The sequence below is a fragment of the Scomber japonicus genome, chromosome 3, assembly GCF_027409825.1.
Source record: "Scomber japonicus isolate fScoJap1 chromosome 3, fScoJap1.pri, whole genome shotgun sequence".
In the NCBI taxonomy this organism is placed as follows: Eukaryota; Metazoa; Chordata; class Actinopteri; order Scombriformes; family Scombridae; genus Scomber; species Scomber japonicus.
In genome coordinates this window covers 28,151,951-28,170,189 of record NC_070580.1, presented here as the reverse complement: position 1 = coordinate 28,170,189, position 18,239 = coordinate 28,151,951, and the positions used below count along the sequence as shown (strand labels likewise).

At 39.2% G+C, this 18,239-nt stretch overlaps 1 protein-coding gene across 1 annotated transcript in view; it reads right to left on the bottom strand.

Moving 5' to 3' along the window:
• LOC128355326 (rap1 GTPase-activating protein 1-like) overlaps positions 1 to 18,239 on the bottom strand; it is a 74,841-nt gene that overhangs the window by 9,431 nt on the left and 47,171 nt on the right. Inside the window, exons 5-14 of the mRNA XM_053315572.1 lie at positions 11,763 to 11,798; positions 9,990 to 10,037; positions 8,145 to 8,183; positions 7,726 to 7,911; positions 6,830 to 6,933; positions 3,156 to 3,234; positions 3,015 to 3,068; positions 2,828 to 2,911; positions 2,649 to 2,749; positions 2,072 to 2,201 (exon numbers count right to left, since the gene is read on the bottom strand). Of these exons, the coding sequence (XP_053171547.1) occupies positions 2,072 to 2,201; positions 2,649 to 2,749; positions 2,828 to 2,911; positions 3,015 to 3,068; positions 3,156 to 3,234; positions 6,830 to 6,933; positions 7,726 to 7,911; positions 8,145 to 8,183; positions 9,990 to 10,037; positions 11,763 to 11,798 (861 nt within the window). The remainder of the gene's footprint in view (positions 1 to 2,071; positions 2,202 to 2,648; positions 2,750 to 2,827; positions 2,912 to 3,014; positions 3,069 to 3,155; positions 3,235 to 6,829; positions 6,934 to 7,725; positions 7,912 to 8,144; positions 8,184 to 9,989; positions 10,038 to 11,762; positions 11,799 to 18,239) is intronic.

The following is an 18,239-nucleotide window of genomic DNA, read 5'->3' as shown; positions in this document are numbered from 1 at the left end:
AATTAGGGACACCTTCTTCCTCTGCTGAAATATGAATTTACAATGTCACCACATTGCCTTTTGCTAGGAACTCTTATTTCGATGGCACGCAAGCTCCCATAAATAACAGAGAACATAAGACTTTGCTCTCTTCATGTGAAAATGAAACAATTGAAAAACATGACTAAGTGCAGTAGTTGGCTTCTTCCAGAAATGTTGCAATCAAACAGTAAAATACTCCAAAAATACTACAATGCTAGAAGAAAGTCGAAATTAATTCTGTTCAGCCCACCAAAAATGGAAATAGATTGTTATCATGGAGACAGCGTGACCCAGATCATTCCACAGCATGTGAGTGGAAGCACATATATCAGATTTTGCAGCCAGATAGAGTTTGGTGATAAACAGAAATACTCAGAGCAGAAAGTCTGGGCAAAAATAGACCCAGCTCCTGTGTTCCTCCTCAGTAAAAAGCCTCCAACATCGTGACACCTGCTCAGTGACAGCGTGCGTTGATTACCCTCCATCAGTCATCACGTTATTTAACTCTGCAGCCTTTTAACAAAGCCACATCACACCTTGTGACATTAACTTTGGTGTTGGGTGGTGCTGCTATTAAATATCTCAAGAGTAGATCAATTGTGTGCACAGTACAGCACAGCAAATATTTAATCTTGGATATATGATCCTTTCTCAGTTATCAGCACGATTACTTTACAGCCTCTGTCTGTTATGCCATTCTGTTTGTTCACATAAGAACAGTCAACCATCTGTTTCAGGCTCTCGCAGGTTTACATAACTTGCTGAAGACATAGCAGCCACGAATATGCTATACACGTTAAGTTACTGCTTAATAAATAGAAAATGTTTTAACATTCCAAAAGCTGCCCCAACTACATTATTCAAATATGCAAATTTCTTAGAAATGATCAAAATACTTTAGCACATAGCACATAAACTGTATTGACACACACTAAACACAGAGATCTATCAACAGTTCATCTACAGTTGACAGGATAAAAAGCTACCCATTGGAAACTAATTATTAAATACTTTTGTCCATAATATACCTTTGCCCTTTTAGAAGAAATCGGTGTCAGCAGTGTAAGACAGTGGTGAATGCTGAGAGGGAAAAAGGATGCATGTGGCCGCAAAGGCAGAGCATCCGGGCTGCTACTGCATCATCCCTGCGCTTATTGGCTGTCAGCTCTAATATTTACTCACGAGCTATCTGAACCCAGATAGCTGAAGAACATTTATCCCACTTTCTCTGTGAAACTCAAGCGACACCGCCGACAGTTAGACACTTTAACTAGACACTTGAACTCAGCAAATGTGGATTGAGACAGTTGGCATCTGTTAATACTGTATATCACCTCAAATCAGATCAAATTCAGTCCATTAATTTTGCGCTTTCTCCATCCTGAAATAATGATATGTTATTACGGCTGGACCTTGCCTCCTTTTCTCAAGTTCCCTCATAAATCATCCCATGTGGGTGTTGTTTATGTCTGTTTCTCTTCATGCCTCGGCAATATGGACAGTCTGTTCAGGGTTACTGTGGCAACAAAGATCAAAACAATCTAAGAGGCTCTAAAGAGCAGCTGAGGATGAATGTAGCTTATTGCAACATGGTGTCAAAGAAGTCCTCAGTTTCAAAACCTACAATACCTTCCAGTGCCAGAGGAGAATACTGCAATGTGTGAAAATGATAGCCCTTAAAAAAAAGAAGATATTTCTCTAAGATAGGAGGGTAACATCAACCTGGACATCAAACCTGCAAACCTAAATTGCAGGTTTGATGGCTGTACACCAACATTTGTGGTGCACTTGTAAAGCACAAGTAGGGCTTTAAAGGTAAAGGTTCTTGAATATTTCCTTTATGATTTTAGTTTACACCTCAGGAATAGTACATTAACCAAAAACTTTGGATTTCAACACTGCCCACACATTAGCTACTGTTGCTGCTGCACTCTGACACATGGAGAAGTCACACGAAGAGGTCTTTACAAATTAATTAATGAAGCATATTGAAAACAGTAGTGAAACAGGTATTAGTTACACTGTTAATTACACTGCAATGTCACTATACCTGCTGCGAGTCTCCCTCTGTGTAAGGCAGCTTGGTGGACACATGGAACATAATCTCCTTGTTATGGAAACTTGTGTAGACAGATTCTGTCCCCGTCTGCCCGTGTGTGACGTCCAGCCCACCCCGAAACCTGGAGAAGAAAAGGAGAAGCATGAAAAAGGAGGAGAATAAAAGAATAGGAGATGACAAGAAAGAATGAGAAGAACAGGCGAGTAGGGGATTAAGGTGAGCAACTAAAAGCGAGACAGAAGAGAGACGAACAAAGCGGTGTCAGGAGTGGAACATAAGTGCATGCTCTCAGAGCACCATGCTCATCCCTGCTCATCCATCACTGAGGGAATGCCAAGGGCACTTCTTCTGCCTATTCAGTCACAATGTCAGCAGCACTACAAATATCAGGACACTCTAAATCGTTTTTTTCAGGGATTCATTTAAAGTCAACTCTGATCAATAGCAAAGTGAAAGATGGCCTGCTTCGGACAGACATGAGGTAAAGCACTATACTAAGAATGAACCAAAAAGCACTTAATCTGCTGCTGAGAAAATAGAAAGAAATTGAAGTGAAAAACATCCAAACCCTTTAAAGTCATGAAGTTCAATCTTGTGGCCCAGAAACTCCAAGAACTCGACAAAGGCAGTACTTTCTTCCATGTTGCCGAACAGCTCCTCCTCTGCTGTCTGGAAGGAGGAAGTGAAGGACATATTCAGTGACTTCAAAAGCAAAGAATAGGAGCTGTATCTCTGAAGAGCACGCACCTGGCCAAACTTTTGATAAATAACCCCAAACTTGAAGTTATTGCTGATCACATGCTCATCAAAGGTGACAATTAGCCTTGATGCCTGAGGACAAGAAGATAAAGTGTCCACTAAATTTCACCGAGCTAAGCGCCAAGAAAATAATTATAATTTAAAAAAAAAAATCACAATGATAAATAGTGCCTACCTTTGGGTAGAGGACAGGGTAAAACCTGTCCACGTTTACCTCTTCACAAACAAGCTGTAAGTCAAAAGGTACATTTTAATTATACTGTGTGCAAGAAAACATTTTTATGGCAATCTGTTTTGCACAATATCAACTTCTTACCTTGGCCATCTGAACCACATTGGGGAACTCGGTAAGGCAGGAGATGGGGATCACATCATGGTAGGTTTTTAACTTGTTGCTGAAAGTCAAACAGTTAGAAAAGTCAGCATGCTTCCTGTTTTATTTCTAATCCAAAATCAATCCTCCTGCTTAAATAGTTTCTGTCTTTGATGCTTTCTTGCATTCTTGCATGTTAATCACAACTTCAGAGCAGACCTATAGATGCTGTGTGGAGCTGGAAACGTAATGGTCTTTACACTTCATGTCTTCGAGAACAGATTGTGAGAAGGTCAACAGGGTCACTGCCAGTGGCGTGCACAGACTTTTTGAAGGGCAGGGCCGAAAAGAAAAGAAAAGGGCACATACAACGTGTTCTCACCACTGAAGAAGGCACTTTAGCACGCTTTTTGCCACCCAAGAGGGCAGTTTAGTATGTTTTGCCAACCAGCGACAACTTAGCGCACGTTTTGGCTCCTAAGCGGGCACTTTAGCACGCGTTTTTCAACAATTGGGCCACGAGGGGGGGGGCGAATGTGCACACCCATGGTCACTGCTCTATCCAAAAAGGGAAATTAACAGTACTCTAAAACCTAGATCCACTGAGTGCTACAACACTATGTATGTATAGTCAGTCAGAACATTTCATAATAGCTTACATTTAGTGAGGCAATCACTGTGAGGCAATCACTGTGAGGCATTCTCAGGGGCTAATTATACATCAGTCAGTTAGTGTATTGACCAATACATGATAGCATACACTGTTCACATCCTTGTTGCTCCAATTGCATCACAGTAAAATTGCTAAAACTGTTCAGTACACCATAAAAATGAACATTTAGAGAAAACTCTGATTTTCAAAGCCACAAACAAGCCACAAAATGCACCTATGAACACTGATTGTCAAATCATAGCTTAGCAAACGTAACCAGACACTGCAGTTAATCTTCAGATTTCTTATTAAGCTGAAGTGGTGTGCATTGGCCTGTAAGAAGAGTAATACCTTTTGAGAGTGGGGTCCCATTCGTTCAAGTCTTTCCAAAACCGAAACCACAAGGGTCTAAAGAATGAATTTAACTCTAACCTTTTATTGGATTTGGGGAGGTTAATACTCCTATAGTCCAAGCCACCTTTACCTGAGATAGCATTACGTTAGACGTTTCTCTTACAAAGTGAAAACATACAGATTTTTTAAAAAAGTGTGTAAGCTAAGCAGCCAGACAAGGTAAGACTGTAATAATTGATCTTAGTCTGATCTTATATTTTTCCAACTAATGATACTAATATGAACTGCAATACAGTCAAGAACAACCATTTCTACCACATGGAACAGCTGGAAACATCAGAAGGTCACTTTACAACTCATTCATGGAGCTAAATGTGTCCTCATTAGTTTGCTACAACTGTTAAAATCTGCATGTGAAAGTTGCCATTTTAAACTGAAAAATCCAAACACCAAACAGTTTGTACTCTATATGTATGATGAAAAAAAGTAAGTCAGGGTTTTTACTGTGTGTAGTGTATGAAAGGTAAATTTTTAAAAAAGAAGTCATGACTAATGTAGGTCGTTATATACATTACAACACTTTAAATATGGACTGTGAGTCAAAGCCTATGTCTCCAACAGCTGAAGGGAGTGAGTTTGACGTGATGATAGTGATGGGGTGAGTGTGGGTGGTGCCCACCCAGTGGAAAATATCACCAGGTAAAAAAATGTTGAGTGCCGAATGAATGTTAATGGAGCTTTAGAGTGGATGAGTATGTAGGGAGGTAACAAAGAGGGAATGCAGCTATTAAAACCTGGAGTGGAGTCTCTCGGGTACTAAAATTAATTCACAGGTTATGTAGTGCTTTGAGTTCTCTCTCTCTCCCCCTCGTCTGTCTTTAGCCGAGTGTGAAGGAGTAGAGGATTTCAGGGAGTGAGTACGATGTTGGGTGGGTGGGAGGTATTATACTTGTACAACACGAATGAATAGTATGCTGATTTTTAGAGTACTTTGTAGCACAGTTTTTAAAGTCAATATTTATAAAGACAGGCTTGAGTGCTGTACCACACAAACATTTGAACACATATTTATACTCAACTTATATAATTACACAACTATTAGAACATAAATGACTAACACACATCTCTGTTGGACTCTGGGATATATTTTACTTCAAAAGATTAATTGAATTACCGTACTTTAATCAATTTTAATTGTGCAAGTAAGTGCCATAAAGCTTAAATTCAAGTCCAATAGGATGTAGGTGCCAACAGGCAATGCACAATGCATGGAGTGCATAGACACTTATTTTGTGGTGTTCCCCTTTTCAGTCCATCGAGTTTGGTATCTCCCTCTACAGAAAAGAAGAGTCTAAGTAGTGACTTAAGGCCGTGTTGTGGTGGTGAGCTGGAGGGAGTTCAGGTATTACATAATAGACGACTAAATTGCAACAGCATATATTTCTAAGGAAATGTAATGCTGCCTAAATTAGATTTTCTGTTAGCATTATGAGGAAATGTTGTAAAAGAACATGTCTGGGAAGTTCAGCCAAACATGTTGATACAGGACGTACTGTATGAGTAAAATGCTCAAGGACAACATATTTCATTTCTCAGATTTTACTCAGCTGTTTTATAGTTATGTTTAGGCACTGGCAGTACTTTGTTAAAATTAAAATCCCCACAATCTGTCACTAACTTTGCATTTTATTCACTTTAAAAAAAGAAAACTGCCTATGAACATAATTCAGGCAATGATTACATTTGCCAATACAACATAACTGAGTAAACAATTTAGTCATATATATAGACATCATTTCTAGGAGACAGGGTTGTGTATTTATGGTAACATAGCTGCAGGTTATGAGAAACAGGACTAGTTGTCAAAAGCTTATTTTTCACACCACTGTTACTTTAATAAAAACCACCAGAGGCTTGATGGAACAGATGTCCACCGAGTCAGGTGTTATGGAACACTTTTTTATCAGGGACTTTGTTTAAATAGCATATTTCACAAAAGAAGATACTGTTAATGAGCCAATTTCATGTTGTAAAAGACAGATAAACATTTATAGTTACAACCCTTTTAAACAATAGTGGCTTGGACATTGTTTGCCTCTATAAAATAAGCAGCATAATGTAAAGTCATATCTAACTGAAGATGAAATTGATGGGCACATTTATAGGGTGGCCTCTGACAGCTTGTGGTGGCATGCTAAAGCGTGGCTTATTAATAGCAATCAAACTGGGGAATACATTTTAAATTCATCACTGAGGAGGGAAGCTGTTAGGGAATGAAGAATGCTCTCCTTCCTGTGTGTCATTATTGCTTAACTCAAAGTTGTTCACGATGGGGAAAAACTCCCCCCCAAAAAAACCTTAATCTACACAGAGCAGTCAAGTCATGTGTGAAAAGACTGTTGTTCTGTTTGGGACAATTATGTGTATATGCCAAAAAAAAAATCCCACCACTACATGGATATTTGAAGCCAGTATTGTTGCAGGGGTACAGAAAGAAAGCTGCATTGCAGAGATGAACATAGGGAGAGAGACCAGAAAAGAGAAAGGGGAATAAAGGCAAAGAAAAATTGCTATGGATATTGGAAAGGAAAGGATCATTACTAAGACAAAGCAACAGAAGCACGAATAGGAGAGAAAACAGGTCAAGGATAAAGATAATAGGAAATTGTACCGAAGCATCAAGCGCAGATGTTCTTGATCCCCAATGACATCATACTTCATGGAGAAGACCAAGTGGCCCAGGGCAGCATCCATGGTGTAATAATTAAAGTGTTCCTGCGGGCAGATAAGCAGAAGACACTCTCATGCAAGGATGTCTACCTCCTCCAGCAAGTGACAGTGGGTAACACAATAATACAAACTGCTATAATAAATTAGAAATGGAGAGGGGGTAGAGAGTTTCATCATCCTCTAATTAAGGAAAGTAGTTAAATTACTAACCCTAACCCCCTTGAGAAAAAGGTGTAAAAAAACAAGGTATAATGTACCAACTTTTTGACAAATCTTAGCTTACTGAATGCACATATGCTGTAATGAATGCACTGTATTTTCCAGTATGCAAATTGTTTCACAGTTTACTATCAAATGGCATAATATATCAACACTGGGAGTTAAGGTTTTTTTTTTCCTAGTGTGTGGTGTATGCACTTGTACATGCACTTCTTCATTTTATCAGTTTGGGAAGGAATTTTAATGATGTAGCGGTTAGCAACGCCCACATGTTGTTCCATATACCTAAAAAATGTCCTAGCACTTTTAAAAGGTGATGATAGCTAACCCAAACACAATTGATCACAAATAAACTAGACTAGATTTTATTTTCCAATACACAATTGAGCCCTGTTCAAGCAATTGTATAAAATATTGTCAACTATTTTCTATGTAGTTTTGCTACCGAAAGCCAATGTTATTACTTCAAAATCACCAGTAGACCACAAGTAGGCTACAATTCAAGAGAAAAATTGATTTCACGTGCACTTTCTCCCACCTGCTGGAACACTGTGAGAATTTAACTAGTTTAAATGAATCAAGATAGATATTTTGTTTAACCATCTTTCTCATCCTCACCTTGCCCATGAACTGTTTCCTGTAGATCTTGGCCGTGCTATTTGTTTCCAATTTGATGTGGGAGGTAGGACAGGGAGGTTGATCTGCCTCTGGTGGATCTTTAGGCTCATGATTGGTCCCCTCAATCCAGTAACCTCCAAACTGGGGCAACAGGATGAGTGGAAAAGGGCTACGACGACCCAGAACCTGACAGTGATGGAAAATAATAATGTTTTAGAAAGAACATTGATTCCTTACTACTACTCATCAATGTGTTGCATCAAGCACAGCAACTCTTTCACTGCTGCAGCAAATCAAATGAAAGCTTGTTTTTTTTTTTACTTTTGCCTTTTAGTCTACCTTTAGCTTTACTTTTTGACGTCTGTAAAGTATAAAGTGTGTAGTGTGAGTTATTTGTGCAGAAAGTACATTATATATACCTCATGAACGCTGGGATAAGGGATGTAGTCCTCTTCTGTCTGCAGGGGGGAAACAAATATAAGTCAAGCTGACAAAGAGCTGCTTCTAGTCATACTTTCAGTTTTGCTTCTTGAGAAAAATAGCAATGAGCATAAACACTGTGACAACACATCAACTATCTAGTTCTACATTTTTCATTGTGACTTTCCTCATGATTCAAACCAAGACCACAAACGGAGGCCATATTGAACAACCTTGCAGACACATTTCTTATGTTACATGCATTGCATTTTTTAACATATGTATCTGAGACTACAATTTGTACTCATTGCTCTGGTTGTTATTATGTAACTGTTTGAGCCCATTTAAGAGGGACAAGGTGCTAAACACTCTCAGTATTGATGTTTAAAAAGATCTTGGCTCCTACCTTTATACAGTCTATGGTTCCTACTATATATGCATGTGGTGGTGTGAAAGAAGTTCATATTTCAGAAGCTCACTGCTCGCTGGACATCAAGTAATAATGAACCTTTCATCTCTAATTTCACCTTCTGATCCATCGTGCTGCTATTACCTTTGGCTTATCCACTTTCTCTCAGTTTTAAGTAATGATTTTCTCCACAGAACAATCTTTTCAACAACCCCAGTAGAGCATGTCTGGACTTGGTCCAACACAAATTACTGGCTACATGTAGCAGAAGTGACAGCAAGATCAAGAAAACAATCATTTTCTTTCAACAAAGTGAAACTCACGCCTTAATACAACCATTCTTATGTTACTGTATTAGAGGCAATCAAAGCTTCCATGGAGAAATCAATATCTCTTCTTACATAATGTAGTTCTCCCTCAATATTTTTTAATAGTCTGGATATAGATAGAAGCTGTTGCTCATTGTTGAGTCTAAAAAGGTACTTTTACTAAATCTATATGCTTTTATTGCTATTTAGGGTAGACTGTAGCAGTATTATATATTCACAGAAACAAGGGAACTAAGAATTATTTTCATTATCAAGATATCAGTTGATTATTTTCATAATTGGGTAATTGTTTGGTCCATAAAATGTCACAAAACTGGTAAAAAAAAAGCCCATCACAACTTCCTAAATACACAAAATCACTGATAGTTCAGACAATAGAGTATTTAAACATTGCAGCAACTATTGGATTTACAGAACACCCCTTTCCTGTTTCAGCATGATAATTACTCTGCGTGCAAAGCAAACCATAAAAAAAAAGGTTTCCATGCTTGGCGTGCACAGGTCTGGTTGCCCAACATCAGTTCTCAGCAGCACTAATGCTTTTGTGGCTGAAAGGGAGCAAAACCCTGCAGTCAGGTTAACACTCACAAGCTCACAGATCATTCACATGACTCAGTTTTGACCACAATATACATCGCTGATCGCTAATTCCCTGTATTTAAATGTGATAGTATGATATTCTTCTTTAATTATTTATGACTATAAAATAACAGATATTTCCACACTATGCTGAATAGGAGTTTTTAACTCCAAATTCAACTCCAAAACTACATTACACAGATTTGAGGGTATAGCCAAACCCTCACCAACCTGACTTTTATATCCTCCTTTTTAACGATTACCATCTATTTCTGCCCTTTCTGAGTTGACCCCAGGCCCCCTGTGGGGAATATCTCCCAGTCTTCACTGAAAACTGCATTAGCCTGCCTAAGTAATAGGACAGCGGCAGATTTTGTTTGTTTAGTCCCCGTCGAGTTCTTAACTCAGCCGGTGAGCATCCTAAAGCCTGTCTGACAGCTGATAAGGAAAGGTTTATAAATCTACTGCCACAACGGATGCTTTACCAGACTGTAGTCTATGAGGAGATGTGAGGATTTGCGACTCACTTTGAGGGGGGGAGGGAGGGGGCATCTTTGCTCATCCATTCTGCAACTCTGTAGAGGGGGAGAGAGAGAAAAATAATAATAGCACACTCACAGAGCAGGTGAAATATCTACAAGACTAGTTCACCATGTGCAAAGATACACACAGACACATTTTGACTGCTATGGAATTTCTTGTGCATGACTTGTCTGGCGTGACAATAATTCATGTTTACACAACACAAGATCAATCAACTGGGCGGCAGAAAGAGGAAGTGAAAGAAGAGTGATATGTCAGAGACTACAGTGTACAAAAAAGATAAGAAGAGGTCCACGACAACTGGAAAGCTGTTCACATGAAGCCATACTGCTGGTAGTGGTTTATTAACCACAAGTTCACTTAGGGGCCATAAAGTGCCAAAAATACTTACCTAATCTATCTATTCTCATTCTACTCATAACCACTGACACTTTACTGCTTTTTTTAAGCACAGAAAGAAATGAGTAAAGAAGCATTAATGTTCAGTGCCCCCTAATACCTTACAGTAAGATTTAAAATGTATCAAATTTGATGCATATTTTTTCAGGACTATAAGGAAGATTAATCAAATGGAAATTGGAAATGCTTTCATTAAATTCATTCTTTGAAGACGGTTCTACTGTTCCTGTTTCTCTTTCCCTCCCACACTCTTTTTACTTTTTGTTATAGAATATGCATAATAATAAAATATTCTTGTGTGTTGACTGTTGCAGCAAAAAAGTGCTACTTCTGTTTTATTCGGTAACTGAACAACCAAAGAAGATAAACAGGAAAAATAATGTTTGAACCCCTCAAAAATCCCCAGATCACTCAGAATAGCTTCAGAATTTATAACCAAAATAAATGCATTAGCAATACATACTTTCACGCCTACACATCATGCCTTTCACGCCTGTGATCCTTCCTGGTTACAGCAACTTCTAAAAGATGTTATTGTTTGAGATCTTAGTGTTTTACAGTCTAAGCCTAAACAACTTTATGTATGCTGCCACACATGACTATTCAGATAGAAAAGGTCCTTTCCTGTATTACTGTATGTTGATTGCAATGCTAATGCTTCATGGTTAACACAATTTAAGAAACTGTGCATGTAACAAAAAACGTTGTCATATTACTACTACTACTTCCATCTACCACTTCAAAATCAAAATAAATAAAAAAAGAAAATATGAGTGTGTTAAAAGGGACATTGTGTAGTGCAGTGTAAGAGACACTCTCAGACCAAAGTTTCTTTTAATCTGTGTTGATGTCTTTTCACTGTCTTGTTTAGAACCTACTGGTCTTGATTCAGGTTCATGTAACTCTGGAGTTGAACATCACCGGCTACAAAACAAACTACATTCCTATAAGACCTCAGCATACTAAAAAAAATACAACAGGATTTCACACATCTGATGATGCAGACAAAACTACCCAGCTGTGGAAAAGACACAAGGGCTCTGTTCAGCACATTCAGAAGCATCAGGTTTCTAAAGACAGCCTAAGGCTGTCACTGCTAAAATACAAAAAACACATTCATGGCAAATAGAGGAATATATGGACACACATAAAAGTGTTGCAGTTGCAGGGTGGTGATCTGGAACATAAAAATAGCAGGAAAAGCAGAATAACTTGAGTCTGAAAATAGAAATACATGGAAGTTTTATAACCCAAGCGGGTGAAATTTTGAGGATGGCATTTGATTAAAGCCTGAGACGCAGAACGGACGAATTTAGGCAGCGTGTAAAAAAGGCAGAGCCAGAGGCTTCGTACAGTACCTGCATCCTCTCGATCATGGCAAACAGGTCCGAGGTCTAGTGGAGAGAGTTGACAAAGATCCAAAAAAGAACATGGATTTGATAGTTAGCAGAGCTGTGTTGATATGTTTCCCCTACTGCGTTCACTCATCTCTCATCTCTGCTCTCTACAAAAGCAGGCTGTGCAGTCTCAAGACACGAGACCTCCTGTCGGAATCTCCGACACCCTCTAACTCCATATTTTGCTATGACGCTGCTCCCTGATGCATTCCCTTCCCCACTTGACACCAATCTCACTGAGGCTTCATTCAATGCCAAGAGACTCGTACCTCCATGCTTCAAGACAAACACACTGTAAACAAGTAACTCTTAGGGGGGAAATGAGCCTCAAAGCTCCATGGAGCTTCTCTCCGTTGCTACAGCCAACAGCTCATCTGACTGTGCTGAGCAGCCAAATTAGCTGGAAGACACTGTGATTTTGGTGTCTGAAGCACTCAGTTCCTTTACTGTGTGAAAGAGACACATTCAACCTGCCAGGATGTACAAATCAGGCAGTTAAAATAAATTGACATGGATGGTCTGGCAACAGGTTTTCTGCATATAATCTGGATGTTTTGTGATCAGCATGAGTGCAGGTGGTGCACTGATAGCAGCACAGCTCATTAAACAGAGAGGCATCAATCCAGCTCCTGGATTCATAATAAGATCCTGTCAAGTACTGCCACATAACGTAATTCAGTGTTTTGTCCAATAGCAAAGGCACTGGTACAGGTTAAAGCAGGAGAAAATACCCACAGGCATGCTCTTCTCTTCTGCAGAGGCCATATTATGGATTTTAAGCAGCTTCAACTCGAGATGAAGGAGGAGGCGATCCTGATGGCAGTGCTTGTAGTGGGGTTGAGCCCTCCGTTCACCATGTAACACAAGTGGACTGAAGTGCCAAGCTGATGTTTCCACAACAGTTTATATTTACTGAAAGGCACTGCAGGGATTGAAAAAAAAAAACACACACACACGTGCATGCATACAAGCATTTTTCACACGCCCACATACTAAAACATATTCATATTCCTTGACATACACGCATATCACCACTCATAAAAGCACACTTGCACAAACACTCCCACCTGACCCTGACCTAGTAAAGCCAAAGGTGCAGCCTCAGTCTATTGTTACATGTGAAAATAAACAGTGCCATATGATATTCAGGGAGTTACTGCTCTCCTGAACTGCAAAACAAACATCCGCAAGCACTGTCCTATGTCAACCAAATTATCAGTGAACCACACAGAACAACATCAGCGCTGAATCTCTCCTGAGGAAGAAAGGGAGCAATGCACCGCTGGATTGTGAAGGTGCAGTAGAACTAGAGCCATAAGCCATAACTTAAATGTTCTAAATGAAAGTAACATCATACCAAAGGCTATAAAAGGGTTGTTCTATCTATCTTATCTAATATCTACTGTTCTACACCAAACATATATTTTTGTCTCTAAGCTACTTTCAGAATTAAACAGAGCGAAAACAGAATTTCCCACTTCTAGCAAGCGAAAAATACTCACATCACTGATGCATCGTCTCTTGAGAAGAGGCTTACTGGCGGGACTGTTGAGCAGCCCCTCAAATAAGTCATTCTTTGCTATCCTGAGCTCAGTCATCATTCCACAAGTACGGATTCAGACGAACTGACAAGAGCAACGGTGTTGATGTCACTGTCAGCCACAAGGAGAAAGGCGAGATTGACAATGACACTTTGCACTCACTGTCGCTCAGGCAATAAACTAGAAGAGAAAAGTTGATAGCTGTCCGTCAAAATCCATACAGCTGTCTGTGAGGTAAAAACATGTGCAGTAATGTGAGAATATCATTTCCCTTCCTTCCTCTTTTACATGTCACCACACCTCCTGCAGAAACACATAGCTGTAGGAGGAAGGGAGGAACAAAGTTTCTCCCCTCCCTGTGTACTCTGCCCAACTTTCTTCTCTTGCAGACGCAACAGACAGTAAAAGGCACACTCGGATGTGAACACACAAAACTGTACAGTTCTCTTTTTTTGTTATATTACATGATGATTCTGTTCCTCTTTTCTTTCATCTGATACTTATCAAACTCTTATGTTCTGTTTCACACTGACAAGCAGCAATAAAAACATAAAAACAGCCCAGTGTATGCAATTCTTGTTCCTCAAAAGTTTCCATACATAGTATATCGTATACCTGCAGTGGTCGTATAGATTCAAAATGCTCATTATGAGTTGTTTGTCATACACTTTTATATTGCTGTGCAAGCACTCAGACATATTTACAAGCCTTTTCTTGCAAAGACTTTTTTTTTAATTCAATGCTTAACATCAAGCAGCAATCATACATGGATGAGGAAACTTAATAAATGAGGTTCTGGCACTCTCACACATGAGGATGCAACAGACACATTCCACTGCATCATGTTCTTGGTAAAATAGATAAATAAATAAATAAATGAACCCAATAATGATAAAGTATTATCACTTCCACTATAGGGGAAATATGTGAGACAAGCAAGCAGCTCTGCATGTGTAGATGCCACAGTCGGATGGAGGACTTAGCCAACCTTAGCATCCCTGAAATCATCTGTACATAGTTGAACATGGATATGACATGAGAGTACAAGAGATAGTGGGAGACAGAGTAGGAAAGCAGAGATAAAAAGACGAGGGAAGCACTGTGGGATGAAAGGGGAGCTGTCGTTCTGTGAAAGCAGATCCTTTTCTGTGCAACTCTTTCCATCAGACGCACATCCAACATCAGATATCAACAAACACTGACCTACTTCTTTAAAAAAAATACTGCTGAAAGCTTTTAAGAAGGCACATTCTAGCCATATACTGTATGTTAAGTGTTTTTCATTTTGCAACGGACGACAAACAAGCTCAGCTAACCGTCCATATTGATTTCCCTTGAGGAGAATCAATACCAAGTACATGCAAAGAGGAGAGGTTACAGGATTTGTATAAAAAGTGAACATGAATATGGATTTTATATGGACGGGGGTAACTTTCGCTAGAGTGCAGAAACAAATGATACTGCACCAGAATAGAGAACACTGTCTCATCCTGAGGTTACATTTCATCGTTGGCTGTTTACCCAGGTCTAGACTGGCTTAAGCTGAATGCCAAGCAGGGATTTGAGAACACTTACAGAGGAATGCTGAATACTAATTGCATTCGTGCCTAATAATCACATTTAATTGTTAAAGTGTGAGACATTAGATATTCATATTAATTGCTATTCAGATTCAATCTATCCACACGGACACTGTTTCTGTTATAAAGCATACTGATTACAGAGATGCACTGGTGAGTTTCAGCATTTCAGCTCCAGCTGTTAAAAAAGTCAACCTGTTGTGGTAAAGTCATGCTTGGTTATGTGGTTTAAACTGATGAAACACTAAAAGAGACCAAAACCAGCAACAAACCAATGAAAAGACTTCCAGGTTTGTGTCCTTCTGTGGAACTCCATTGATTGTACACATGGGGAGTACTACTACTACTACATGTCTTTAAAAAAATTGCTGCTTGTGGCTGCTGCACAAAATATGACCATTTGCCTCAAGAAATGTCACTTGAGGCATCATTGCTTGGGGCTGGAGATTACAAGTTTGAACATAAGTAAACTAGAGACTCACCTAGAGGCCTTTTTGTCCAGTATTGGCAGACATCCAAATCTCCAACAAAACTGTCATCTGTCATGTTGAAGGTAGATACTGAGTTTTACCAATGATTATGAAGATAATATGTCTGGTTTAGCTGCATCAATTTGGATTCTTTTTATTACTTGTCCGCCATGGATCCAACAATTTTAGTTCGTCAAAGTTAGGCCTTGTTCAGATAGCTAGCATCAAACAGGTTTTTTTTATTATATATATATTCAGATTGTATTTTAGAAAGTCTGGACAACAAAAAAAACCACATGCAATGTGATCCGAACCACGTTTGGAGGTTTTGAAATGTGATTTCAAATGGATTTCTACAAAAATCCTAGTGGATGCATCTCAGTCTGGACACTCTGGCTGCTCAAATTGGATTTCAAAGTGTCTTTTGTGAAACACAAAACAAAGACGTCAAGTACAGAGTGAAGGGAGCGCATCAGAGCGACTGAGCAGAATTTTAGCAAAGCAGTATGGAGTATACATCTGCCGGCACTTATGTGTGTGTGTGTGTGGGGGGGGGGGGGGGGGGGGGGGGGCTTGTATGTCCATTTCTCATGCTTCTGCACTGGAAAGCCGCATCACAGTACATAGCTACTGACGCCTACATTGTTTCCATAGCAACCCATGCAGATAAGTTGATGTCTGGACACTCAAGTCTGATCTGATCACTTGCAAATAACAGTGTGGATAGTCTGTCTTAAATATCTGATTTGAGAAACAAATCTGATTTGGCTGCAGTCTGAACAAAGTCTTAAGTCTCCTGCCTTCTGACAAAATGTAAAGCCACTACAGAAAACACACTATCACTGTTTAAAAGCTTGAGGGGCTGAGAGCTCTTTTTCTTGAGTTGATTACCAGCAATTGCAGCATGTGTGTGTGTGTGTGTGTGTGTGTGTGTGTGTGTGTGTGTGTGTGTGTGTGCTGAAGCATCCAGCTAAGAGCAAGAGTGCACGAGAGAGACAGAGTGAGTTGCTGCCAGATCAAATGGTTTACTGATCAACTGACTGACTTTCCTCAATGGCTGAGTGAGTCAAAATATAGTATGTAAGTGAATACATTTGAGGGGCATTACATAATATCCATGAAACATATGGTGCAGAACTTTCTCCTCAGTGTGCAAGCTGGGGAGTAAAGCTCTGACTTCAGTACATTCATTAACTCCTCACAACCAGAACCCTATTTGAGTTTCCACAGACAAATTGCAAATGATTTGCATCCAAAGCAATATCCCTACGCCTACTCACTCCACATCCCTCCATTTATGCTCTTTGGGTTAGCCGCATCCTCAAAGGCAATATAGTAAAATGGAAAACTAAACTTCAAAGACAGGCAATCAATGGGCACATAAGCCTATAATTTCAGCCAGAGAAAATCCATTGGGATCCATTCATCAGGTCTGGCTGCAGAGACTAGCCTGACCTTTCTGTTGCCATTGGGGCCTGGGGGATACAAATGGAGTTCACACAGATGGCCCCCTCCATCCCATTAATGCCTCAGATGAGCTGGTTGATTGCCACAGAGGTGAAGGTCTACAGAACTGCTGCTGAGTTTTCTGGATACTGTGGCAGATCTCCTACGGTTTTCACACAAGCAATAAGCAGTGGATGACCAGTGCAAACAACACAGCGGTGTAACTGTCTGTCTAAAACACTACCTGCATTTTGATTCTGTTGGGTATTGGCATGTGCAATGCTTTATTCAGAAAGCAAAGACTTTAAAGTTCCAGCACAAAGATGCTGAATCCATTATTAGTAATTTATTATTGTTAAACTTGACAAGATTAAGAGATTAAAAAAAGAAATCATTAAGACAAAAACTCATAAAGCATGTGTATGGTGATGATCATCAGCGTGTGGATAAACAAATGACTTTGATTGAAAAAGGACTTCTGTATTGAAACCTGACTTGGGGTAATACTGTAATATGAATGAGTTCATGAATTTACAGCCTTGCTAGTGACTCTATGAGGCTACACTTAGGCATAGCATTGCTTTGAGCTAAATGCTAAAGGCAACATCCTTACAATGCTGATGTTTAGCAGGTATAATATTTACCATATTCAAGATTTCATAGTCACAAAACAGAAAGTGCAACTGAGGCAAATGGGAATGACACTAGTTTTGCGGGTAATTGCTCATAAACTAAAGTAGACAAGCTGGAATTCTGAACTGCTGGTGTTGATAGACGAAAAAAAGGGGTCATGAAAGTTATTACAATTCATCTCGAGGGGGACATGATATGTGTGTAGTGGAAAATGCAAAATTACAGTATAATCGTTTTGGCATTAAAATGTGTTTTGATAACATTTCTAGTGAGAAATGTGCAATTTGTTTTTATAATCTTCATTAAGTGAATGTATTTGATATTTAGTTATTATGAAGATTCATTCAAGCTTTCTATCGTTGCTATGGTTGTTGCTATGAACGCCTCTATTGCTGAAATCATGACATGTTTGAATCACTCTCTTTGTATTGTGTGGTTATCTGAGCTGTTGTGTTATTTGTATTATTTTATGTGACTGTTTGATGATGTTCTTTTAATAGCGCCCATGGGATGAAATTCATTTTAAATCCAAAGTTTGAACATTTGTAAATGGCTGACTGGGGGGATCTGCAGCCTGTGAGTATTTTCCTCACTGACACCATGTTAGGATTTTCTTTAAATGATATTTTTCACATTTCTCAACACAAAAACACAAAAGTGTTAATGTTATGGCTATCAGTTTTGAAGCTGGACTGTGGAACTTCTGTCTCTGGCAGTGAGTAATTAAAAAAAACACTGTTGACACATGCTCACGTCATATGCTGGAAA